Source organism: Thamnophis elegans, chromosome 12 (assembly GCF_009769535.1).
Source record: "Thamnophis elegans isolate rThaEle1 chromosome 12, rThaEle1.pri, whole genome shotgun sequence".
Classification (NCBI taxonomy): domain Eukaryota; kingdom Metazoa; phylum Chordata; class Lepidosauria; order Squamata; family Colubridae; genus Thamnophis; species Thamnophis elegans.
This window is the reverse complement of record NC_045552.1, coordinates 16,699,994-16,727,150: the sequence shown is the minus strand read 5'-3', so window position 1 is coordinate 16,727,150 and position 27,157 is coordinate 16,699,994. Positions and strand designations below refer to the sequence as shown.

At 43.7% G+C, this 27,157-nt stretch overlaps 1 protein-coding gene across 3 annotated transcripts in view; it reads left to right on the top strand.

Annotated features, from left to right (window-relative positions):
- The window catches only part of PHACTR4 (phosphatase and actin regulator 4), a 92,464-nt gene that overhangs the window by 55,640 nt on the left and 9,667 nt on the right, over positions 1-27,157 (top strand). For 2 of the 3 annotated variants that reach the window (XM_032227472.1, XM_032227471.1), the window contains 7 exons: positions 3,193-3,369; positions 5,270-5,350; positions 10,584-10,748; positions 12,921-13,283; positions 21,060-21,639; positions 23,816-24,048; positions 25,283-25,439. In XM_032227472.1, coding sequence (XP_032083363.1) covers positions 3,193-3,369; positions 5,270-5,350; positions 10,584-10,748; positions 12,921-13,283; positions 21,060-21,639; positions 23,816-24,048; positions 25,283-25,439 — 1,756 coding nt within the window. The remainder of the gene's footprint in view (positions 1-3,192; positions 3,370-5,269; positions 5,351-10,583; positions 10,749-12,920; positions 13,284-21,059; positions 21,640-23,815; positions 24,049-25,282; positions 25,440-27,157) is intronic. The other variant, XM_032227473.1, reaches the window with a different exon arrangement.

Sequence of the window (27,157 nt, the reverse complement as noted above, 5' to 3'; positions counted from 1 at the left end):
ACTTCATGCATTTTGCGAAACTCGGAGAAGGACCGGGAGAACCCGGGGTGAAGTCAAAAGAGAAATCAGCCCAGAATCTCTATGTAGCCACAAATGGATCAACTCCAACTCCTCTTGAATTCAACGCCAAGATAGTGCTGTTAGTTGAGTAGATTATTGTATATAGGCATAATTATTAATGCAACAATTTAATTGGAACTTGTATCGTCCTGCTCTTTCACGCCTGACAGAAACTAGCTATTAGTGTTTGTCATCTGTGCTTTATAATATAGGTTGGTTTTGTATTGTTTTTTGTTTACAAACATATTTAATAATTTGCAAACCACCCAGAGCCCCTGGGAGTTGGGAGGCGTAAAAATGATCATAATAACGACACCGGCAATAGAAAATCTATGAATTGACAACATTTCTGTCAATTACAAAACACCACACTGCTTGGAGCTGCCCATATATTATACCAACACATTACAACATCCTAGGTTCCTGGGAAGAACTCAATGCGTATGAAGACCAATACCAACTAAAGAACTGGCAGCTGTGATTTTACATTATTGTGAATAAAATGAAGTCACAGTGAACTTGAATGGATGAATTAAGGCATACTATACAAAACCTAAGGAATAATGTCTCAGTCACTCTTTAACTTAAAATTGATTGTGCCATTTTGGAAGTGAGTTCTGTAGCAACAAATCAGATACGATTCATCTTTTCCCTAGATGATTTTTTTTTGAAATTTTGTTTGACTTTGTTTGCAGTTTGTTCCTAAGGAGAACTGTTTACTGTGTTGTCATATTTGTAGAAAGAGAAAGATGCTGATCAGCATTCTTCATTGTGATACCTTCTAGATCCGTGATGGTGAACCTATGGCATGTCTGCCTGAAGTGGCGCAGAGAGCTACGTTGCCTGGCACGTGTGGTGTCACCAGTTCCTCTTCCGGGTTTCTGGTGTGCATGCGCACATGATGTTCAGCTGGCCTTCGTTCGTGTGGCAATGCTGGAAACTAGAAGGGCTGGTCCCATTTTCCGGCATGAGCATGAGCACTGGCCAGCTGATTGTCACAAGCGCATGCATACCAGAAACCGGAAGACTAGCTGTCCGATGTGCATGCGCATGCTGGAAACCAAAAGTTCATTTACTAGCACATGCATGCCCTCCCCTGGGCAGCTCCTCTTCTGGGTTGCGGGCCAGACGAGCGCACTCACTCCCTTTTCGCCCTCGGTACCGCCATTGGTTCGCCACCATTGCTCCAGATGTTGGAAACGAAACTTCCATATTTCCACATAGAATACGTGACATAATTCTAAGAATTATAGACACATTCTGGGGCATAGGAAGTTTAGTAAGCTCATTTACAAAATGCCATAGTTTAAGAGTGCACGTGGCCACATTACCAAGTAGCTAAAAAGATGGAAAGTTGCAATAGTCAAACTTTAGCAGCATTATTTTGGAATATTGGACAGGCAATAAGCACAGCAAGGAAGCTGCGGGATGCATAGGGCATTTTGATGATTTTTAAAATAAAATATTCTTGCTTAGGTCCGTCCGCCCTCCCCCCCCCCCCCGGCAATAAAATGAAAGTTTATGGAAATGACAAACTAAAGAAAAGAAGAAGTATGAATTAAAAGTGACTCAGAGGCAAAATAATTATCAATGAATATGAAAAGGCTTTCTTTTGTCTAATGTAGCTTCTTGTAAATCATGCCGGTTGACTAATATTTTGCAAGGAAAACTCCAAGCGCTATAAAATGGTTCAAAATGGTAAAACCCTAAATGGATTTTCCATATCTGGCATCTGTTTGCTTCGTCGAACAGCTTCATCATAAGCTGCAGGGATATTTTCCCACTGGCCTTTTCTCTTCCTCCTGCACACTCTTTGTTTTTAAGAATGTTTGGGGAATGCCAGAACAGTAGGTGGAGCGGGAGGCTGTTATTGTGTTGATTTCCTGAGATTGTTACTTTTGGCGTGGGATGCTTTTTCCTCCCCCCTCCCCCTTTTACAACAGGAAGTAAATCAAAGCCACCCAACCCTTCATAATTCTAGCTTGTTTTCTGTCTCCCCATTTTATAGCACATCCGCACAATAGTGTGATATACAGTATTTGTGCTGCGGTGATATCGGTAAAGGGTTGCTGAGCCCTACCAAATGTTGAGTACAGAAATTGTTTTCCCAAGTTTTTTTCCCTGTGTATTTTCCTGCTGCGTAAGGTTTTTTTTTTAAAAAAAGTTATATTAAAAAGTTATATTCCAGCTACAGATAATCCATGACATGTAACCACAATTGAGTCCAAAATTTCTGTTGCTAAGTGAGACAGTTGTCAAGTGAGTTTTGCCCCATTTTATAACTTTTCTTGCTACCATTGTTAAGTGAATCCCTGTAGCTGTTAAGTGAGTCACAGTGGTTGAATGAATCTGGCTTGCCTATTGACTTTGCTTGTCGGAAGGTATCATACAACCCTGAGACGCTGCAACCATCATAAATACGAGTCAGTTGCCAAGTGTCTGGATTTTGATCACGTCACCACAGGGATGCCGCAACGGTCATAAGTATGAAAATTGGTCATAAGTCGCTTTTTTGTCACTTCAAACCAGAGGTGGTATTCAGCAGGTTCTCTCCGGTGCGGACGAACCGGTAGCGGTGGCTGCAGGAGGCTCACCCACCCTAATGTAATGAGCGGGCACTGCGCATGTGCAGAAGGGAGTGCGCATGTGCAGACACGGCATGCGCGCTCGCATTTACGAACTGGTAGGGAAAGTAAGTGAATCCCACTGCTGCCTCAAATGGTCACTAACGTCACCTTCATCTCTCGTTACCTTCATCTGGAGCGAGTCACGGTCGTGCCAATGTCATTTTTTAGTCATTTTTTTTTAGTCATTTTATTAAGATTTATAGGCCGCCCTTTTCCCTGAGGGGACTCAGGGCGGCTTACAATCAAAGGGAAGGGGGTGCACTATCAAAGACAAACAATATGTGAACAAAAGAAAGAAAATAATAAAAACACAACTTGCATTCAACAGTCAACACTCGGGCGGGTAAATTGGGAACCTATCCCCAGACCTGATGGGAGAGCCAGGTCTTGAGGGCTGTGCGGAAGGTCTGGATGGTGGTGAGGGTACGGATCTCGACGGGGAGGTCGTTCTACAGGGACATTGTCCTCTGACAATGAATGTTCTCCTTTTCTCTTTTGTGTGCAGCTGAAGAGAGGGAGCAGCCGACACAGGATGCCGGGACGGTGGCTGAAGTTCTGGAATCCGGCGACACGACCCCCCCTTCCAAGAGAAAGAGCAAATTTGCTGGGTTTGGCAAGATCTTTAAGCCTTGGAAGTGGCGGAAAAAGAAAACCAGTGGAAAATTTAAGGAGACGTCAGAAGGTAACCTGCTGGACTCCACTTCTTGCTCTTCTCATTTAGAAATACCTTATTTTTCAGAGTATAAGATGCACCAAGGTTTTGAAGAGGCAAATAAAAAAAAAGGTTTTGCATTCTGCAAACCTCCCAAAAATGGCTTGTTTTTCGCTTTTTGCCCGTTTTTTTTTAAAAGGGCACAAATAGCCTTTAGGAGGCTTGTATAGTGTTCCTGGAGGGTGGGGTAGGGGGGCAAAAACAAGCAAAAACTGGCCAGTTTTTTGTAAAAAACGGGCCTGTTTTTTGTCAAAAAATGGGCATGGATAGCTTTTAGGAGGAGTGCTCCTGGGGTCGGGGGATGCAAAATTGAACAAAAAATGGCCCATTTTATTGCTCATTTCTGCCCTTTCCAGTCCCCAGGAGCACTCTGAAAGCCTCCTAAAAGCTATGCACGGCCATTTTGGTGAAGGAGGCAGGGTTTTGGGAGGCAAAAAATGTGGTATTCAGTGTATAAGACGCACCCAGATTTTCAGCCTCTTTTTTGAGGGAAAAAGGTGCGTCTTATACTCTGAAAAATATGGTAGAAATAGAATCATAGGGCTGGAAGGTACCTCAGAGGGGTTCACCGACAAAAGGGCGCTGTAAAACTAAACCTAACCCTAAACGTAACACTAAACCTAACCCTAAACCTAACCCTAAACGTAACGCTAACCCTAACCCTAAACGTAACGCTAACCCTAACCCTAACCCTAAACCTAAACCTAATCCTTACCTTAAGTTAAATCCGCTTTCTGCCGATGCGCTGTTGTAAAGCGCCCTTCTGTCTCCGCGCTGTTGTCTCCGCACTGTTGTCTCTGCGCTGATGACGTTGCAGTTTTAGCGACGCGGTTTAGTCGGGCACAGTTTTGTCGTTCGCCCTTTTGTCGGGTCACGCCTCAGAGGTCTTCTAGTGCAACCCTCTGCTCAAGGCAGGAGACCTTAGATCACCCCAGACAAACAGTTGTCCAATCTCTTCTTAAAAAACCTCAATGTGGGAGCATCTATGATGTCCGTTCCACTGATTAATTGTTTCTTCTTAGTTCTAGATACTCAGTGTTTCTCCCTTAAATTTAGTAAATTTAATCCTTAATCTCTTGGGCATTCTTAGCCTGAGTTTGCTTACTGCATTAAATGGTAAAGTGGCTTGATTTTTTTTTCGGGGGGGGGGGGAGCTTTGAATGGTAATGAGAGATTTTTAGCCACTGTATTTTGTAAATCAGAGGTCTTCAAACAGCTATGCTGGCTGTGGGAGTTGAAATCCACGAGTCTTAAAGTTGCCAAGTTTGGCGAGCCCTGTTGTAAATCATGTTTTGTGACTTAATTCAAAGGAAGGTTTAATTGACAAACTACCAGTAATAGTTTGTGACTTCCGGGGATCTCAGTCCTTGTTTTGGAACTGGTATTTGTTGTTGTGCCATTTTTCACTGAATCATCAGGCTTTCCACATCAGAAATGATCTTGCATAGCACTTTGCATTCTTAACCTGAAAATAGAAGATTCCATATCTCCCTCCTCCACAGAAATGTTTCCAAATGTTTTATTGCCTAATAATAATGATAGCCAACTGCGGCTAGAACTAAGCTTTGCTGAAGTGGCCTGCAGTAGAATGCCAATGTGGAATTTCAGACAAGAGGTGCATGGTTAAAGTTCCATTGACTGTTTCCCAGTTGTAAAATACCGTATGCATTTAGCTATGCGGTGTATTCCTCCTCTTGCAACATGGATTGCGGAAAAAGAAATATTGTCAAAAAGAATGTGTCTGTAATACTCGTCCTTAAAGCAATCGCAGACGAGCCACTTAAACCGTATCTTAAAAGTGATTTCCCCTCCCATCTTTGCCCTCTATTCTGAGTGCTGGTTTTTTTCTTTCTTTCCAATTTAATGTCAGTTTTAGAACGAAAGATTTCAATGCGAAAGCCAAGAGAGGAGCTCATTAAAAGAGGGGTTCTGTTGGAAGATGTTGAACAGGGTGAGTTTACCCATTGTCTTCCTCTGTCTATTGTACATTTGCAGTTCCAGCTCTGATAAGCCTCATCATTGGCATTTCATGCCTGGGTGCCCCCTCGTTTCCTCCCATCCCTTCCCTACTTCTGCTAAATGTGACTCTCTGTCCTGGTCTGCCCTTGGAACATTTTTGATATTATATGTTCCGGGGAGAGCAGGCGAAAGAACGGTTTCATTTATTTCCTTCCTTTTCTCCAAGGAGACATTTTAGGTTGACAGATTATGAGTTTTTGAAGGTCAACTGGTGAGTAACTGAAAAGCTGAGTTGGATTCCAAAGTAACGATGGAAAGGGAAGAGCAATAGCACTTAGACATATATATCACTCAATAAAGTTTTACAGAACTCTCTGAACTGTTTACAAATGCCAACCTATTGCCCCCAACAATCCGGGTCCTTGTTTTACTGACCTCGGAAAGATGGAAGGCTGACTCAACTTTGAGCAGGTCAGGATCGAACTCCAGACTGTGGGCAGAGTTAATCTGCAGTACTGCATTCTAACCACTGCGCCATAACGGCTCATAATAGTGCAAGGATTAAAATACAGTCTTGATATATAAATGACTTTGGTTCAACTCTTGATAATTGATGATGGGACTGGACAAGACTTCATCTAAAATTGTGAGTGACTGGGTGATTGACCGCCAACTTGCAAAATCCTTAGCAGATGTGAGCTCATATCTGGATAATTCAAGACTGGAAACCTCAGTGATTTGGGACCCTAATTTAGATTTGGGGGCCATAAATGTATCCTTTTGAAGCATAAGCTGTGTCAGAGTTTGTTGCATAAATTCAAATCCAGAAGCACGCACAGATAACTGATGCAGCAGGATTCATTAACTTCTTTATATACATAAGAATAGATGAATAAATGTACACCAACAGGTGGTTCTTCCAAGTGAACACAAGGCAGGAGAGTTACAGGCAAGCACAAGCAGTTAGTTTCATTTCAGCAGACAAGCCCAGACAGACTGCTAGTTTACTTCTCATAGCAGCACACTGCTTAAGTTTCTGTTTCAATTCTCTGCACAGACTCAGATCTGTTTAAGCTTCCATTGGCTGACTTGTTTGCCAAAGTGGCCAAAGTTGGAGACCCCTGTTCTAAAGGCAGCAAAAGAATAGATAGACTTTTCCTATAGCATCTTCAGCAGAAAAAGACGTTACTCTTCCCCAACTGGATGAGGAATGGAATTCCTGAGCGAAAGTTGTCCTTTTTCGAATTTAGGAATGTTGCAAAGAGCAAGTTGGTCATTCTCCCTTCCCCATTCAGTCAGATGCTAAATGGTAACCGTAGATCTGGTTTTACAGAATGTTCCTTAAAAATTGCTGATCCAGTCCTGCCTACAGGAAAAGGCAGAGGAGGAAATAGCCTTCCCTTCTCAGCAGCACAAGAAGTCCATGCCTCTCCCTTCCTATTTCTTATTTACTGTGCGTTAAAAATATTTGTGTTCCACTTGATAGCAGGACTTGGAGGCTCACTGTAAATAAACACAGGATAGGAGAGATGTACAGTGATAGAAACTGACCCTCCAAGTTTCTTCCTTCCTTCAGTGTGATACATTGGAAAAGAAGAATTGTTCCATTTCTGTTAGCTCACTCACAGCATTGTCTATACATCTGGGATGTGACATGCATCTGTGGGATGCACATAACCTTTAGGTAGCCCTGGATTTTCCCAGTTGCACCAATGCACACCCTAAGAAGGAAGGATATCCCTCAAAAGTCATTCCACACTTTAAACACCAGGCTGAGCAGACTCAATGTCTATTTGTCAACTTTTCTCCACTCAGAGAATGAGGTATATTATATTTATAACTAGCTGATAACCTGGCACAGCCCAGGTATGTATTTATCCCAATCCTGTATTAGAGGGAATCTCTTTGTGGAGTACTGCAAAGCTGTTAACATGGCAACTCCACTGTGCACACTATCACTGTCAAAAGTATTGTGACTTGACACTATAAATATAATTCAGTCCTTTTCATTTCAGCGGCCCAGGCGTTCCAGAGTTATGATGGAACACAAACATATACGGACACACCCACGCCCTGAGGGGTGTTAGGGGAGTCTTACCACCACAGTATTTGTTTTTAGAGAGTAAGTCATCTGTGTACCAAGTTTGGTTGACATTGCTGAAGGCATACACACACACACACACACACAGATTACATTGGAATAATTTCTAAACCTAAATTTATAAATCAGGGTTTATAAACTCGTGCAGATTCTACGCAGGCTGCATATGAGGTGATATATCTGTCACCATCCGAGGAAAAGGCTGCGCACCTTGTGCTGAGTGGATCGAAAGCATTTGTCCTTCTCTCCTTAATTGCATTTCTCTCTTTTGGGGAGAGTGTAGGGTAGCTCCCAATTGAACATGAGTAAGCAGTTAGGATTGGTTTATTCATTTTGAGCTTATTTTTTAAACTGCCTTCCTGGCTGCCACCACCTCTCTGTTCTCTTCCTTTTGGCCTGTAAAGGACACAAAAACACAAACAATCCATCTCCCTCATCAGTTTTAGAAATTCACAGAGATCAGAGAGTTTTTTGCTCTTGAATCATATAGACCACATGAGAAGCACTTGCCTGCATATGTGCCAAGATCACTTACTCAGCCACTGCCTTCATTTCCTCCTTAAACAGAAGCTGGAAATTCAGCAACACAGAACAATGTGTATTTTGTTGGGGGTGGTGAAAACGATACAGACATGTGATATATACAGCATTGGAGAATAAATAGTGTGTACCGTCACGCTATAGTTACACTGTTAAGAGAAAAATGAACAAGGATAAATTGTTTGGAGGTACAATGACTGAAGTGGCATATAAACATTTTGAAAAAAGGAAGAAATAAATGAATAGATGTCTAAGTATGAAAAAACATACAAGCATAAACTTGCAGGTACAAGTTACAGCATGAAGGTGAACGTTATTATGGTAGGAGTTTCTTACTGATAACATGAACCTAAAAGAGAGCCTATTTATTTACAGTCTGAGGCCAAGTTAGAGAATTTAAAAATACAGCACACCGTTAATACATGCATGCGCGCATAAGTAACAGTACATCTATGTACTACTACAATTTGAAAACTTCAGTTGCGGAAATGGGAATATCATAGGGCAGTGATGGCAACCCTTTTTCTTATGGCGTGCCAAAATTGTGTGCACACCAATTCAATCCTCTCCACCCACCTGCGCAAGTGTGCACGACCCCTCCCCAGGCTCTGGAGGCTTTCCTGAAGCCTGGGGAGGGCAAAAACAGCCTACCCAAGTCCACCGGAAGACTGAAAATCAGCGCACCGGAGCTGACTGCTGGGGTGCCAGAAAATATGGCTCTGTGTACCACCTGTGGCACTCATGCCATAGGTTCGCCATCACGGTCATGGGGCAACAGTTTTTGAATCAACATACCTGAAGCGAGCTAACTCAAATAATGCATCCTAATCTGGGTACCATTTCCCTGTCAACTTTTCCAGTGAAAGTCAGTGGGGAAGCCAGCAGGAAGTCGGAGGTTCCTCCTCCTCCTCCTCCTCCTGCTTTTTGTGTGCCTGGGCTCATTCTGTTTCTCTGTAAGAAACAACTTTGGAATGATGACCCAAAAGGTTACAGATTGTCTAGTAAATTTATAAAAAGGTGAACCCCCTGCAAAATTAATAATTTATTGAAGGATTATGAAGGTTTCCATAAGCGAAGGCGATAAATTAAAAAATTTTTTTGCTTCTGCCTTTAAAACTCTTGGGTATGGCTCATTTAAACAGAATATCTCTTCATCATCCATGAAATGTATCAGACTCAGGAGCAGATGTATTAGCTCTGATCACCACTGTGAGTACAGCGGGTCTTTTAAAAGAATAAGTAAAACTCAGCCTCTGTTTGAGCAAATCCATACACAAACCTCATATGGAAGCCTATCAACCAGCTAGATTCTGTGTTCACTGAACTGTCTGACACTGAGTTTTATGGATCGAAGAACCCATGGGGAAATTTGACTTTCTGTAGTAATCCTTTTTATAAAAACTCATAAGACTCTCCCTCCCCACCCCCACTACTGAAAGCAAAGTGCCAGATAGCTGGGGAATTCTGGGAGTTGAAGTCCACTAGGTTTAAAGTTGCCAATGTTGGAGACCCCTGCTCTAGGCCAAACACAATGTAAGATTAATCAAGCTCCATAGCTCTCCATATCCCCTATTTCTCATTTTGGGCTATTCTAGCTATTTTTAACAGAAGCTTATGCTGCATGGGTTTTCTTCCCCCATCCCCTCTTTCGACTGTATTCCTGATTTTTAACAAGAGCAGAAGTTTGAACAGAGGGCAAAAGGCTACTTCAAACATTAAACACTTCAGTATAAATAATTTATTAACAATGATAAGACCTTCACAATTTATGCATGTCATCCAAGTATGTGAACTTGCTTAGCTAAACAAAAAAAGGATTTTAAGATCTTTAATCCCTGCTATATGGTTTTTCTTTTCTTTTCTTTCTTTCTTTCTTTCTTTCTTTCTTTCTTTCTTTCTTTCTTTCTTTCTTTCTTTTCCTTTCTTTTCTTTCTGCCTTTCTTTTATTTATTTCTTTTTTCTTCTCTCCTTCCTTTCTTTTTCCATAAAATCCAGAATCACCTTCTAAACAGAATGTATTCCTTATTTTTATTCTTTTCTTTTTTTCTCTCTCAGCAGCTTGTAAGAGCTATATAGAAACATTCACATATAAGAGCCTGCTCCCAAGCACCCTCGTACACAGACACACATCTGAGGCATGGAAAGTGGAGGATGACTTCATCTTTGGCCCCTGGGTTTTGTCTGGAAGAAGAGACCCCTTGCTTTGTCTCCCTTTTGTCAACCAGAAGTATCTTATTTTCTCTTCAGGGTTATATTTTTTTGGCAGGTGTCCCAAACTCTACTCATCTTTCTTTTAAAAACATTGAAATTTCACAGTTGAGTGATCGCACAGATCTTGGTGTAACCTCACTAGCTCTTAGTAAGTAGGGTCTCCCACCATTTCTTGAAAAACGAGAAGGACTGGACTGCCCATCCCATGCGCAGGGCACGCTGCATCATGTTGAGTTTGATACTGCGTATTCTTTGCTGTTAATCTTCCTCTGGATTTGCCTCATAAATTACATGCCCTGAGCACATTTGGGGAGATTCTGTGCTTTGCGTGACAAGCGATTGCTTAATTCTCCCTCCCCCCCCCCTCTTCCAGATGGAGAAGAGCCAGAGAAGTTAATTCATGCCACTTTGAAAAATGGACACACCATTCCCGTGGACTATTCTGGAATTGTCAGTCTTACACACTTGGAGGAAGAAAGCGGAAAGAGGTTGAGCCTTAAGAAGTCCAGTCCCCCTGAAGAGCCAAAGAAATTGCAGGGTGAGAAATTAAGAAGTCGTGTGTGTGTGTGTGTGTGTGTGTGTGTGTGTGTGTGTGTGTGTGAGAGAGAGAGAGAGAGAGAGAAAGAGAGACTGTGTGTGTGTGTGTGAGAGTGAGTGAGTAAGTGGAGGAAGTTGTCTCAGACATAAATGTTGTTATCTATCACTTCTTAATTGTGAATATAACCAGTTTTGGGTCTTGTCTCTGAGACACTGCCACCCACAATCTGTTATCATAGCAAGGCCTGCCCCTGCCCAGTTTATCTCTTTCCATCTCTCCACTCACCAACCTTGATGTCTCTTTGACACCCACGCTTTGCAAAGGAATGCCAGCCTTGGAATTTGGGAAGTTGCACAAGCCTTCATACTTTCTTTTAGACTGTAGAAATAAATGTAATTCCTGCAGCTCTCCAGACATGTTCCGTCCTCCCCTCCTCTCTCTCTTTCAACGGCAGGGCCATGGTTTAATGCAGCCATTCTCTTTTCTAGTGCCCTGGTAGAAGATGGCAATTCCAAGCTGGCATACTGTCAGCCTTTGGAAGCTGTCTAGATAAGCACAAATCAGGTGTATTATAAAGTTTCTGTAACGGGACATTATAGGGACACGGTGGCTCAGTGGCTATGATGCTGAGCTTGTTGATCAGAAGGTCGCCAGTTCAGCGGTTTGAATCCCTAGCACCGCCTAGCGGAGTGAGCTCCTGTTACTTGTCCCAGCTTCTGCCAACCTAGCAGTTCAAAACCATGTAAAAATGCAAGTAGAAAAATTGGAACCACCTTTGGTGGGAAGGGAACAGTGTTCTGTGCGCCTTTCGCATTTAGTCATGCCGGCCACATGACCACGGAGACGTCTTAGAACAGCGTTGGTTCTTCGGCTTTGAAACGGAGATGAGAACCGCCCCCTAGAGTCGGGAACAACTAACACATATGTGCGAGGAGAACCTTTACCTTTAACAGAATCTTGCAAGTTTGAAATCACTTCTCCCTTCCTTTACTTTTATGTTCTAAGGCAGGTCCTTTCTGAGATAGAAACAGCAAAAGCACTTAGACTTATATACCGCTTCACAGTGTTTTACAGCCCTCTCTAAGCAGTCGGCATATTGCTCCCAACAATCTGGGTCCTCATTTTACTGACCCCGGAAGGATGGAAGGCTGAGCCAACCTTGAACTGATCAGGATCGAACTGCTGAAGGTTGGCAGAATTAGCCTGCAGTAGTGCATTCTAACCACTGTGCCACCACTGTTTTGTTCTTCCTACACCCCTTTTTGTATGATGACTGTCTTAGCTGCGGCTCTTTCTCCTGTCTGTTAAGCTTATTCCCACATACTTGTCAGACGCAAGAAACCAGGATAGAGCCCAAAAGTACTACAAGTTATTTCTATGCTACCTATACACAAGAATCTGATCTACTAATAGCCAAAGCAAATTGGCCCTAGATAAAGAGTCAACAAATTCACGGGGGACTGGACTTAGTTTCCTTGTGGGCATGTAGTGACTCCAAACTTATGATGCATTTGATTCCGCCCTCCAGCTTAGCCTGGTCATCTCGAATAATACTATTACACAGAAACAGTGGGTTTATATTAATTTGGGATGACCCAAGCATATCAGTGGTGGGTTCCAGATCCCGTCGTAACCGGTATGGTGTGACAGGGCTGGGTGTCCACTTCGGGCATGCGCGCTGTGCACCCATGCGCACCCACCGCCCTGCGATTCTTTAGCTGCTCAGTGGAGGTCACGCAGGCGCTGTATGCTGTGCGCGCATGCGCAAATGGCCCTGGTTGGTTTAAATACAGGTAAGGAACGTGGGAGGGTGAATGGGCTCTCCAAAACAGCATTCCGGTATGGTGGCCGTTGTTCCCAGCGGCCACCGGTATGCCTGTACCGGGGCATACCAGCCGGAACCCACCACTGAAGCACATCTGTAATGTGGAAGAGGAGGTTGGCTTGATCCATATCTGGAATATTTGGAATGGCTCACATAGAACTAGATTTTGGGTTAAATTAGAGAATTTGGTTCCTTATTGACATCTTGTATATTTAATACAGGCATCATATCAAGGTAGTGTGGATGCAACAGAAAAAGTTTACTTACAGATAATATTACAGTGAATTAAGGGACGGTTCTTTCCAGCTCAGGGGGCTAATCTTTTTTTTTTTGATGTTTTTTCACAGGATCTTACAGCAACCACCCCAATTCAGAAACGGAGCCCCATCCTATGCCCCCTGGTCCCAAGCAGCCGCTGCTTCCCCCGAAGCGACCCTTGTCGTCCTCTCCGCAGGAGACGAGTGATCTGCCAGCAAGGGAGTTTGGCCTTGGCAACAGCAGCGCAAGGACAGTGTCTTCTTATTCCACAGCTGCATCTGCCACCAGCACAACGAAAGGGGGCGTTGCTCCTACCCCTGCACCCCGGACTCTTCTCCATGCTCCCACAAGTGGCCACGCTTCGGCCACCAACACTAGCAACGCCACCCCGACCAAGCAGCCCCCTGTGCCACCGCCCAAGCCTGCTAATAGGAATAGCAACCCCTTAATGGGTAAGTGATTAATCTTTTTCTCTCCCTCTTTCCCCTCCCCCCCTCTTCTGTTTAATTGTGCCCGATTCTCCTGAGCAGGTCCTGGCAGTTTTCTTGGCAAGGTTTTTCCAAAGCGGTTGGGCATTGCTTCCTTCCTAGGGCTGAAAGAAAGGGGCTGGCTTGGTTTCTAACTTGGTGACTTAACTGCAGAGGTGGGTTCCTACCAGTTTGCACCTATTCGATAGAACCGGTTCGTCAAATCTACCGAACCGGTTAGATGAGGTTCCACCAGTGGACCCGGAAAGCAGGCCACACCTACAGAAGAGCTTCCAAATTTTTTTGAAACCCACCACTGGTCCTTGGATATGATTATTCTACACTATCATGCTCATATTTATAAAACTCAGTGCCTGTGTGAAAGGTAAGGACGACTACTGCGTTTGTGGTGCAATCAGAACATTGCATGTGTTGAAGTTGTTTTAACGCAAACCAAAGATGCCCTTTAAAAAACAAGTTTACATCATATTCTTATGCATGCCAGTGCTGTGTGTGAGGTAATTTAAGGTGGTTCTGACAAGTGTCGTCGGCATCTTCATATCTGGTCACATGGGCGGCAAGCCGCTCCCATCTGGTCACATGGGCGGCAAGCCACTCCCACAAAGAAGGCCACACTCACAGAGTAGGTTCGAACAATTTTTGAAACCCACCACTGCTTAACTGCTGTGCCAAACTGGCTCTCGTACCTTAAGTAAGATCTTGATCTGCTGACATTCAATTTTGCTTATCACTTTTGTCCCCCGGTGATGCTGTTTTGAACGTCTGTGTCACGGCTGTTGGCTCATAAGGTTGTCCCTTCTCTTCCAGCTCAGCTAAAAAGCTACCCCCCCTCCCCTGTTTGAGTACAAATATCAATACACTTTCCATTCGCGATGTTTGTATCTCTTTAAAATCTTAGTATCGTACCACAGATTCTGTTCCGGATGGACCCAGAGAAATGGAAAGTTATCCTTAAATGTTCCTTGTAGAAATGTGCCAACATTTTCCAGGGTATTTTGCTCCAATTGGTGCCCAAGTAGGGGGGTCTCTCCTCCAAGTTGTAGATTGCAACTGTTTTCTTAGAGGTGTCTTCTCAGGGATCAGGAGCACTTTTATGACTAACAAATTTTAATAAGAAGTGTAGTAGGCTTTTATCATAAGCACGTGGTGGCTCAGCGGCTAAGACGCTGAGCTTGTCGATCAAAAAGGTCAGTGGTTTGAATCCCTAGAGCCGCATAATGGAGTGAGCTCCCGTTACTTGTCCCATTTTCTGCCAACCTAGCAGTTAAAATGCAAGTAGAAAAATAGGGACCACTTTGGTGGGAAGGTAACAGTGTTCCATGCGCCTTTGGTGTTTAGTCATGATGGCCACATGATCACGGAGATGTCTTCATATAGCGCTGGCTCTTTGGCTTTGAAACGGAGATGAGCACCGCTCCCTAGAGTTGGTAAAAATTAGCGCATATGTGCTAATCTTTACCTTACATCTTTAAGAGCTTGGGGATGACCTTCCAGAGCAGAGCCAAAGGTCCATGCTCAGTGACCCACCCAGATATCACCTCTCCGTTCCTAAGTTCTAAATTCTCCATTGTCCCTTGTTGTACAATTTAACCGGATTCTAAAATTATTCCGTGTCCTCATTATGTTGATTACTTCCTCAGCGCCGGCTATATACTAGGGATTAAAATGGGATTACATTTATGCTAAGTAATTTGTTAGCTAAGTGTTTTTGGAACCTTCCCTACCTTAGGAGGAGCCGATTGGGAGAGCCAGATTGCAGAAGGCTGTACACAAAAACAGGGGGGAAGGCCCTACAACAAGAGTGTCAAGCTTGTTTTTATTGACGACGGCATCAGGGTTGTGTTTGACCTCGGGGGTGGGGGTGGGGAAGGCATGGCCAGGTAGGTGTGGCGAGCTTGACATCACTCGTGTCAGGGGCGCCTGTGATGGCTGAGTGCTCTGCCAGTGAAAATGAGCTCACGAGCTCCGTTTCCAGCTGGGATAGTCTCCTGCAACCCTCTGCCAGTGGAAACGGAGCTCCAATTTTGCTGCAGAGGTACATTGGTCCAGTCTTTTGCTGTTTCCCAAGCGGTCCCGCGGCCCAGATCCAGCCTTGAGTTTGACACCCCACCCTAAAATATTCTGAGATTACAGTGCTGAAATCTGGTGGGATTTTGATAGTGTGATCTTTGGGCCTTTTTTCTTTTTGTTGTTTTACAACAGCGGCTCCTAACTTTTCGGGCATCAGGGACCGGTTCCGTGGAGAGAGGTTTTTCCGCCTTCCGACAATCCATTTAACAACGATGGCAAGAGAGATCACGAAATAAGCCCAAACTCACTTAACATCTGCCTTGCTTAGCAATGGAAATTTTGGGTTTGGTTGTGGTCATAAGTCGAGGACTACCTGTATGGACCCCTGTAAGAAACATTTCCCTGCAATATGAATGTACCACAGTTTTTTCAGCTGTGTCCATCAAGTAGTCTAGCACAGGGGCGTCAAACACACGGCCCGTGATGTGGTCAGATCTGGCCCGTCCTGGACAATGTAATGGACCGTTGCATGGCTTCAGCCCGGTCCACCCAATGCGAAGAGGAAACATGCCAGCATTTTGGGGAGTGGCCCACCCGGCCCCCTGAGGTCAATCACAGCCCTGACGCGGCCCTCAATGAAATTGAGTTTGACACCCCTGGTCTAATGCACTGATCAAAATCCCCATTGGAAGGGGAGGTAATAAAGAAGATATTAGGCTGTGCAGAAATGAATAGGTTGACATTGAGAATAAAGGTCAAGGAGGAACAGGACATGGGAGTGATTTTATGAGTGGCTTGAAAAAAGATATAAATAGAAAGAAAATGGAACAAAACATGAAATAAATATCTCAGATGACACATGATTAAAATAGGGGGAGGGGAAAAATGATATGAATTGACATATGGTAAATAACAATTATAAAAATTTATATCTAAGAATGAATTCGAAAGGAAAAATTAAAAAAAAACTTCTTACAAAATGCGATCCGAGGAAAAATATCTCTCGCATCTGAGCACAGATGTGTTCAGTTCTAGTCTGTTTATTTTGTTCTGCTGATTTTCACTATATATACAGTATATAATGCCAGATCGTCAGATTGCTGGTAAATTTCATTGCATTGACGTCAAGCCCAGAAATCACCCTGTCCAGTTCAAGAAAGTATTAGTTACACAGATGGTCTCTGTTGCTTTCCGTTGCTTGCCGTGTGAAAAGCCTGGTTAGAGCCACCAAGGAGGGTGTCTTTCATAGGCTACCTGTTCACCTGGGCTGGTTGGAAACAGGACCCCCGTGGGGGAGGGGACGAGAGTGAAACCCGCAGGTAGCTAACGTAGTTTAGGGAAGGGCCTGGCAATACCTGTGGTTTGAGGGTGTGGAGAGAAAGAAGAGTGACATGTAAGACGATCTGGCAAATCGACACCTGTTCCTGCTCACCTGCTAAGAATTCACGGTGGAAGTTGGGGGTGGAGGAGGGCGGTGGTGCAATCCAACTCCGGATGTACGCGGGACTTTCGTTTCTGACACACAAGGCGAGGATGGCAAAAACTTGTTCAGCTGTGTAACTTGCCGAGTTTTACTACCTTGGCTCACTCATGGGATGGAACAACACAAATACGGAACAAGAAAAAGCTCATTGAGAAGAAAGTAGCTGAGATTGGTACGTAGGGAAGTGTTTTAGGTGAAATCCCTTCCATGTTCAGTCTTAAAATTGCAGTTCTTAAATCATAAAACAGCTTTGCTTGTCTTTGGCTTAGCACATGGTGCAAACCAAGTCATTGTGGGTTGTAAACCAGGTTTGATGTTCGACACAATGTGGATTATTTAACAAATCAGAGTCACTGTGCGAGTTGGGCAGCTATATAAATTTGTTTAATAAATCACAGTTAAAACAAACCATAGTTTAATGCTATGAGTGGAACAGCTCACAACTGAATGCAAACACCAAAGCATCAACGTAAACTTTTCTTCATTCTAGCCGCACAATTCACGAGTAACCTTGGAGAGAGCCCTAAGGTTTGAGGTTACAGGCAGGTAGTCCTTGACTTACAACCATTCATTTAGTGAAGTTACAATGGCACTAAAAAAAAAAAGGTAGTATTTTTTACACTTACGACCCCTGCAGCATCCCCATGGTCACATGATCAAAATTTATATGCTTGGCAACTGTCTTGTATTTATGAGGGGTTGCAATGTCCCGGGGTCATGGGGTCCCTTTTTGCGACCTTCTGACAAGCAAAATCAACAGGGAAGCCAGATTCACTTAACAACTGCATTCCTAACTTAGCAACTGCAGTGATTCACTTAACAACTGTAGCAAGAAAAATTGTAAAATGGGGCAACTTTACAACTTTCCTCCTCCTCCTCCTCCTCCTCTTCCTCCTCCTCCTCCTCCTCCTCCTCCTCCTCCTCCTCCGCCTCTTCCTCCTCCACCTCCACCTCCACCTCCTCCCTTTTCCTCCTCTTCCTCTTCCCCTTCCCCTTCTCCATTTAGGTTCCTCTTCCCCCTGGACCTCCTTTGCCTTCAATCTTCCCCTGGATTAAGTGAAGGATGCCGAATTTTCCTGTGTGTCGCATCACATGTCTGAAATATTCTAACTTTCGCTTTTTTATGGTTTTGATGATTTCCCTTGGCTTTCCCAGGAGGCTTATCACCTCTTCATTTCTGATTTGGTCAACCCAATATATGCGTAACAGCCATCTATAAATCCATATTTCAAATGCTTCTAGTCGAAGTGGCTTTCTGTCAGAGACCAGAAACATTTCTTAGCAACAGAAATTTTGGGCTCAATTGTGGTCTTACATACTACCTGTATGTATGCCTGATAAGACATTTCAGAAAATTTCACTGAGATACATGAATGTATGAATGCATTTAAAGGTGCTTAGGACTGGCTGGCTAAGTTCAGAATGAACAGCATCTGCCTAATATGTGACAAGTCCTTATTTTTGCCCTCTTTTATATGGAAGGGTAAAAATAGAAGCTTTGCTTTTATCTTCAGAAAGCGCCCTCTGCCCAAACTGACATTTTAAAGTTGTTGCTAGACAACTTGTCCTGTCTAGCAAAATTGCTTCTTACAGATAACAGATTAACAGAGTTGGAAGGGACCTTGTAGGTCATCTAGTCCAACTCCCCGCCCAAGCAGAAGACCCTACACCATTTCTGACAAATGGCAGTCCAATCTCTTCTTGAAAGCATCCAGTAATGAAGCTTTCACAACTTCTGAAGGCAACTTCTGTTCCATGGGATGATTGTTCTCACTGTCAGCAAATTTCTCCTTATTTCTAGGTTGAATCTCTCCTTGGTCAGTTTTCATCCATTATGCCCTGTCTGGCCTTTGGGGGCTTTGGGAAATAGCTTGACTCCTTCCTCTCTATGGCAGCCCCTCAAATATTCGAAGACTGCTATCATGTCTCCCCTGGTCCTTCTCTTCACTAGACTAGCCATCGCCAATTCCTGCAACTGTTCATCGTATGTTTTAGCCTCCAATCCCCTAATCATCTTGGTTGCTCTTCTCTGCACTTTTTCTAGAGTCTCAACATCTTTTTTATAGTGTGGCGACCAAAACTGAATACAGTACTCTAGGTGTGGTCTTACTAAGGCTTTGTAGAGTGGTATTAGTACCTCCCTTGATCTTGATTGTATCCCTCTGTCAATGCAATTTAGGATTGCATTGGCTTTTTTGGCTGCTGTCACACACAGTTGGCTCATATTTAATTGGTTGTTCACCAAGACTCCAAGATCCCTCTCACAGTTACTGCTATTAAGCCTGGTTTCACCCAGTCTATATGTGTACTTTTGGTTTTTCTTGTTACATTCAAGATTGATTTGCAAGACAGGTAAAGAGATGTGTCTTACAAATTTTCCAAAGTGAATTTTCCTTTCCCAGAAAAGCCTGATGTGATTTTTTTTACACTTATAAGAATTTCTTTCTTGTCTGATACTTGTAAGACTTTCAAAGTGTTGGTAACAATTTGTACAAAGACAACAAAGCGAAGGAAGAAAGAAGCTGGTTCAATCGCCTAAACATGCTTGGACAGGTTGTGGTTGATGATCATTGTGTGAAGTCAGAAACCTGGCCTGTGAAATCTTGGGCAGAAATCCAGAGTTCAGTGTGTAGGTGTAAGAACCACCTAAAATTGTTCTTTCCCTCTCTTTTCAAACCTAATGACCCTTTAAATGTATGGTTGGGGGAATTGGGGCCGAAAAAGAACAACATCACAAAGTCTGTTCCACAGCATTTGTGGCTTGTGCCAGCTTCAAACATGATACCTTTCTTGGTATATTTCAAATATTTGTGTCTTGTCTTGGGTGTGGTGGGGGGAATAAAAGCCTCACGAGATGATTCAGTGCTGTTAATAGAACAGACTAAACTGGAAATCTTCATGTAAGGCAAAATAATGAAACATTACATCCAGTATGGGTGATGCAGCTCTAGTTAAATCAGGAGTGTCCAATCTTGCCCAGGTTCGCCTGGTGCACCAATTGTGACCTTACCTGGACAGGGAGGCCCTTCGAATAGTCACTCACGCCCTTGTGACCTCAAGACTGGACTACTGTAACACGCTCTACATGGGGCTGCTCTTGAAGAGTATTTGGAGACTTCAGCTTGTCCAGAATGCAGCCGCGCGAGTGATTGTGGGTGCACCTCGGTACATCCACGTTACACCTATCCTCCGCGAGCTGCACTGGCTGCCTATTGGGCTCCGGACACGCTTCAAGGTGCTAGTGGTTACTTTTAAAGCCCTGCATGGTATTGGACCTGGGTACTTGAGAGACCGCCTCCTGCCAATTACCTCCCTACGACCGATCAGATCCCACAGATTAGGCCTCCTCCAAATTCCATCGGCCAGCCAGTGTCGACTGGCAACTCCCCGGGGGAGGGACTTCTCTGTGGCTGCTCCGGCCCTCTGGAACGATCTCCCCGTTGAGATCCGGACCCTCACCACCCTTCCGGCTTTCTGCAAAGCCACTAAGACCTGGTTGTTCCGGCAGGCCTGGGGCTGATGAATTTCCAGCCCCACTTGAATTGTTGCGACTGTTGCTGTGTTTTAATTTGTCTGTCTTTTGTTTTCCTGTTTGTATCCCCCCTTCCCCTTTGGTTGTTAGCCGCCCTGAGTCTCTCGGGAATAGGGCGGCATACAAATTGAATAAACATCAACATCAACATCTTGCAATTTTAAGACTTGTGGACATCAACTCTCAGAATTCCCCAGCCAGCTATATACTATGCTGGCTGGGGGAATTCTGGGAGTTGAAGTCCACAGGTCTTAAAGTTGCCAAGGTTGGAGACCCCCTGAGTTAAATGATGAAGGTATACAGAGCAATTAGTTAGCAGCTGAGCTGTTAGGAAGGATTTTTATTAAGAATCTTGGTGACTTAACAACTTAAGAACAACTAATGTTTATACCCCACCCCTGGAAATGGTCCAGGGATGAAATCAACTTACCTTCGCTACTGGTTCGCAAATGTGACTTCCGCACATGCCCAGAAGCGTCAAAAACAGGGTGTGATGACATCCGGGCAGGTGGGCAGAGCCTCCTGCCATCCCCGCTATCAGTAACTGGATAGAACCGGCTGAATTGCACCACTGGAATGGTCTGTAGACACTTAACATATTAGCTTCTCACACGTGTCTAAGGTTTAGAAAGGTTCTGTGTTTGCAGAGCTGATCCACCCTGTGAGAAAAGATTTTCATGGTCAGCCAATGTAACAGCTTTCTCTTTCTTTCCAGCTGAATTATCTCAGGTGATTAACAGTGGCACCTCGTTGCTGAAGCCTTCACCGCCTCTGCCTCCCAAGAGGGGCCTTCCGATGAATGTATCTTCCCTGCTAGAATCGGCCGTTGCTCCCAAATCCCCAACCGAGAGGGTCATGTCCTCATCCTATCCGTCCTCGCTACCTCCACACATGATCTCAACTCTCCCTCCCGCTGTCCCTTCATCTTCCTTGCCTTCTCACATTCCATCAGAACCCGCCAATGCTCCGCTGCCCACCTCCCTCTACGGAGCAGAGGCTCCCTTTTCTACAGAACTACGGATGGACAGCCAACAGGAAGGTCTCTCTGCGATGGATCCAGCCAAGAGAGTGGCCGAGCTGGGATATGGAGAACCTCAAGGGCTTCCTCGGTTGTCCCAGGTCCCGTTGCACATCCGCATCCAGCAGGCGTTGAGTAGCCCTTTGCCAGCGACCCCGCCTGCCGAAGGCTCACACAGGGCTCACTCGTTGCTCTTTGAGAACGACGGCTCCAGCGAGGATAATGGAATAGTAGGCAGGACAAGGTCTCTACCTGTGACTATCGAGCTGCTGAAAGTGTGAGTCATGCTTTGGTTTGCTAGTTGGAAGCTGGGTGTGGTCAGGTGGCTCCCCATTTTTGGAATTTGTGATACCATATTCTTCTGTGTATAAGACACCCCCATGTATAAGACCCCCCATGTTTCATGTAGTTTCTTGTAGTAAGCGCACTATAAGCCTCACTGTGCAAAAGCCATCTTATTAGAGTAAGTAATACAACAAGAGCAGGAAATGCATCACAGGAACAATAGAGATGAAACCTAGTGTGTGTCAGGCCTGCAGCCATCTTTTCTTTTGGATCTTTGGCCTGCCACACTTTCCATTATTCTACTATGTGTTTTCTATTGTAGGAAAATGGGAGTGGGGATTGTACAGAGTTAGATGATATGTAGCCATAACAAAATTCTTTCTAAAAAGCCAAGGTCATCCTTTGTCTTTGCACCTCACCAGAACTGGATGAGTGGAACTGCCAGCATGGCAGTGGGAGATTTGACCATGTGATGGACTTGTGGGTGTGGGGGCAAGATCTTGAACTTTCAACTGGGTGGGAAAAACCAGGAAGCTTTCAGATTAGTGTTTTCCCAGATGTGCCAACACGGCTCTCTTAATAAATTGGAACTTTGAGGAATCCTTTGCCTTGGACTCTGATTTAATTTTGGATACTATTTGGAACCCTGACAGAGTGGCAATGTGATACGGGAAACAATTATAATAGAGAGGAATGATAGAGCTTCATATAAGATAGAGGCTGTGCAGCCTTCTCCTCTGCCTCCTGTGTATAAGATGCCACTCCATTTTCAAGTAAATATTTTAAGGAAAATTGTTGTGTCTTATACATGGAAAAACATGGTGTTTTCTTTTCTTTTTGTTAAAATAGTGATAAGGTGCAGATTTAAACCACATACAGGTAGTCCTCAACTTACAATTGAGCCGGACATTTACATGGCCAAGTGAGAAATTGCTTCTGTGAGTTTTGCCCCATTTTACGCCATATTTGTTAAGTGAATCATGGCAGTTTTTCATTTGATAAGATTTTGCTTGTCAGAAGGTGGCAAAAGGGGATCCACATGACTCCTGGATGTCATAAATGTGACTCATTTGTCAAGCATCCGAAGGTAAATCACATGATCGTGGGGATGTTGCAAAACCATCATAAGTGTGAAGAAGATGGTCATAAGTCACTTTTTTTCAGTGTGGTTGTAAGTTCGAACGGTCACTGAATGGACTGTTGTAACTCAAGGACTACCTGTATAGAAGTGTTCTCAGTTAAGATCTATCCAGTACTTCTTCTCTTCGATACCTCCTGAGCACACTTTGTGGAGATACTGAGTATGCTTTGTGAAAATCTGGGATTAAGGTGACTAACCCTAAAATCAATTATACTGTCTGGAAATGATTAATGGTGTAATCCAACATATCAGGAGAGCACTAGTGCAGAGAAGGATGCCTAAAAGTATTTACAAGTGATTGATTTGTTGGCCAGGGTCATGCAATATACCCAATCCTAAACTTGGGTAAATAAAAAAAAAACCCCACAACTGCTAACTTCACATAACATGCTGTAGCTAAACAAAGAAGCCATAAATGATGGCTAAACAGGATGACCAATTCATATCACGTGCTAAGGCCAGGGCTGAGTAGGCTAAATCACAAACTAGCAAATTTAATTTTATCCCGGTCTTTTGCAAATTGAGAACCAATCTAAGCTGTGAAAGATGGTGAAATAATCACATTGACCCATTTCGCATTTTGATTTTCGTTAGGAGGGCAGACAAGCACGGTGTCTATAGTCAATTGATATGCTTGTGCAGTTCTGTGCAAGATTGGGTGCAAAAGGTGAATACATTTCATGAAAGGAAAGGATGGGGAAAGGAGAGGAGGAGAGGGAGAGGAGAGGAAGCTTTTCACTGTAGATGCACTGGATGGAAAGGAAGAGTAGATACCTGCCTTCCTTGAAATTGTCCTATTGCCCAAATTGAATGAAGGGAATGGATGAAATAGACTTGACTGGAATTTGAGAATTCCCCAACAAACACATACCCTCAAGAATCATGTATTCAGATAAGGTAGAGAACTGTATATTTTAGGCAAATAGAGCCAGAATAAAATAAAAACAAAGTTTGTTAATACCTATATTCATAACAATAGCAGTTGTTATTAAATAATGGGAATAACTGTGTGTCTTTTCCTTGTTAGTCCAGACGATGAAGAAGAGGAGGAGGAGGAAGATGGCTCAGGAGATGCATGCGCTTCCAATCACCATGTGTACATTGGAGAAGACCCAATGGTTGCAGTTATTCCCAGGCTGATCCTGCAGACGGTGCAGGATGAAGACGAGGGACCAAGTGATTCAGATTCAGAGGGACCCATTTTGTACAGGGAGGAAGAAGAGGAGGAGGAGGAGGAAGATGAAGACGAAAGCCACAACAGTAAGAGTCTCTCTCTCTGTCTCTCTGTCTCTCTCTCTCCCTCCCCCCTCCCTCCCTCCCTCCCTCTCTCTCTCTCTCTCTCTCTCTCTCTCTCTTCCTTGCCTTTAGGATCACATTTGCTCCACTTATGTCAGAATTACGGACTGGCTGAGAACAACAACAAAAAGTGTGATTGTAGTTGAATATTTCTTTCCCCAAGTAATGCACCCATCACCCTTAATTTCCCACCACATGTCATGAATGCAGAACTGGAACTGAATCTTAACAATTTAATTATGGTTGGATGCAGAGGTAGTCCTCGATTGACGACCATAAATGAGTCCCAAAATTTCTGTTGACGAGTGAGACTTTCATTAAGTGAGCTTTGCCTGTTTTACAACCTTTCTTGCCACAGTTGTTAAGTGAATCGCTGCAGTTGTTAACGTAGTAGCACGGTTGTTAAATGAATCTGACTTCTTGGGCAATGATTGTGTGACAAATGGTCAGAAGTCCCTTTTTTCAGGGCCCTTGTCGCTTCAGATGGTTGCTAAATGAACTGTTGTAAATCAAGAGTTTCCTGTATATTACTGAATTTTTCGGAGTATAAGACGCACCTTTTTCCTTCAAAAAAGAGGGTGAAAATTTGGGTGCATCTTATACACTGAATACAGCATTTTGTGCCTCCCGAAACCCAGTCCCCTTTGCAAAAATGGACGTGAAGAGGGTTTGGGAGGCTTGCAAAGTGCTCCTGAGGGCTGGGGAGGGCAAACAAGAGAGCAAAAAATGGGCCGTTCTCCCCCAGCCCCCAGAAGCACTCTACAAGCCTCCCAAAGCCTCTCATGCCTTTTTTTTGCTCCTTTTGCTTCCCCCCCCAGCCTCCAGGAGCACTCTAAGAGCCTCCCAAAGCTCTGCATGTCCCCCCCCTTTTGGCAAAAAATAAGGCGTGCAGAGAGTTTAGGAGGCCTGCCGAGTGCAAAAACTTTTTTTTTTAAATTTACCTCTTCAAAATCATGGTATGTCTTATACTCCGGTGCGTCTTATCCTCGGAAAAATACAGTAGTTTCCTTTCATTTTCCTGCATGGTTTTCTTCTAGATGTACATCATTCTTTTCTTTTCATTTTGGTTTTTGATCTTTTTAAAGGTTGTACACACCCAAGACTTGATGACATTGGTCAGTTCTCTGAATTTGATCAAGAAATAGATCGATCGCTTTTGATTGTCTTGTGACCATTTGTGGTCTTGTTCTCTCCCTAGCGGCCCTAGCCAATAAAGTCAAGAGGAAGGACACCTTGGCTATGAAATTGGGGAACATGGCTCCCCGGCAGGAATTGCCACGAGAGAGCACTTTTCCTCGGAAGAGCAAGGAAGAGTGGAATGAAATCCGACAGCAGATTGGGACAACGCTAATCAGGTAGGATGGATTAAAGTCAGGTTAAAGCCAGCGTTTTGGATTACTTGTAACCTGTTGTTAAGAGTTTGGGCATTATCCTCAAGGATCATGGCAGGTACCAGTAGAAGAGAATATTCACAACTCAGGGTTGAACCGTGGGGTGCTTGATGCTCTATGAACATGGTGATTTGCTTGCAAATATTTCATTACCCAACTACTGATGATGATGTTTCCTAGTATGATGGCAATGAAACGTTTGCAAGAAAACCCTCTATCTCAGAGAGCACCAAATGCCAGTAGCTGCAAATGGGATTTCGGGAAAAGGGAGAACGTTAAGTAATTCACCAAAAAAATCAGAATTTCCTTCAAATGTGAAACGTAGCAGCTCTAATGCAGATCAATACAAGTATGGAAAGAATCGTGTTGAAGCAGCTGCAAAGAGATTACAAACAAAAGAGGAGGAACTATTAAAGAAAAAAGAAATCCTGAGGAATCACTTGGCCCAGTTATGAAAGGAAAGGAAAGACCTCCGGGCAGCTCTTGAAATGAATCCTGCAGTTATGTTGTAGTTGTGTATATGATGTTACAGAAGAGGAGGCGTTCTAGCATTAAAGTGCCACTTTCAAGGCAGGAAATCCCTAATAATTCTTGAAGATAAATTAAAGAAGTTGGAAGAAGAATGTAAGTTGAAAGAGTCTGAGCGGGTGTCTCTGGAACTAGAGTTGACAGACGTGAAAGAGAATTTGAAAAAGGCTTTGGCTGGAGGCATAACACTAGGATTGGCAATTGAGCCTAAATCAGAGAATTTAACTGCACAGTCTCCAGTTCTATCATGGCTATGTTTGCCATCCAGACCATATCCCCCAGCTTTAAAGGTATGCAGTCCTGTTACCTGTTTTAGGTTCTGGCAGTCTTATGGACACAGCTTTCGGTTCATATAACTGTTTTTGCTTGAGCCGTGGGGGGTGCAGTGGTTAGAATATACAGTACTGCAGGCTACTTCTGCTGACTGACTGCTGTCGGCAGTTCGATCTCACCGGCTCAGGTTTGACTCAGCCTTCCATCCCTTCGAGGTCAGTAAACTGAGGACCCAGATTGTTTGGGGGGCAAATATGTTGACTCTCTGAACTGCGTAGAGAGGGCTGGAAAGCACTGTGAAGCGGTATATAAGTGTAAGTGCTACTGTTATTGGTTTGGTCTACGTGGGTAAATAAGGACATTTATCTTTAAAGAGTATTATTCATGGGCACCATAATTTCTGCATAAAATGTATTTAGGGGAAGGGTTATTTTTTTAAAAAAATAAGGTGCAATCAGAAGTGGAAAATGGTGTCTTAATCTGGACCATGGATTGCAACAAAGAGATTTAGGGAAATCCTAATGTTGATATGCTGTTTAATGTTGTGATATCTCTCTCTCCCTCTCCCTCCCTCCCTCTCTGTCTCTCCCTCCCTCCCTCCCTCCCTCTCACATCTATCTATCTGCGTCATACACAGATTCACAACTCAAAACATACAACATAGACACACATAGATAATAAGTAGACTGGGATCACTTGATGGATTTCTATAAGCCGGCAAGTGTTTCTTGCCCTCCAGTTGCTGAACCATAGCAACCAGAATCAAGTATTTTCTGTTTGCTTTCCTTTCTAAATTAGGCTGTCGAATGTTTGTAGGAAAGGCCCATAAATTCATTTCTGCTGATGTAAGCAAATCAGACTCTTCATCCTTAAACTTGAAA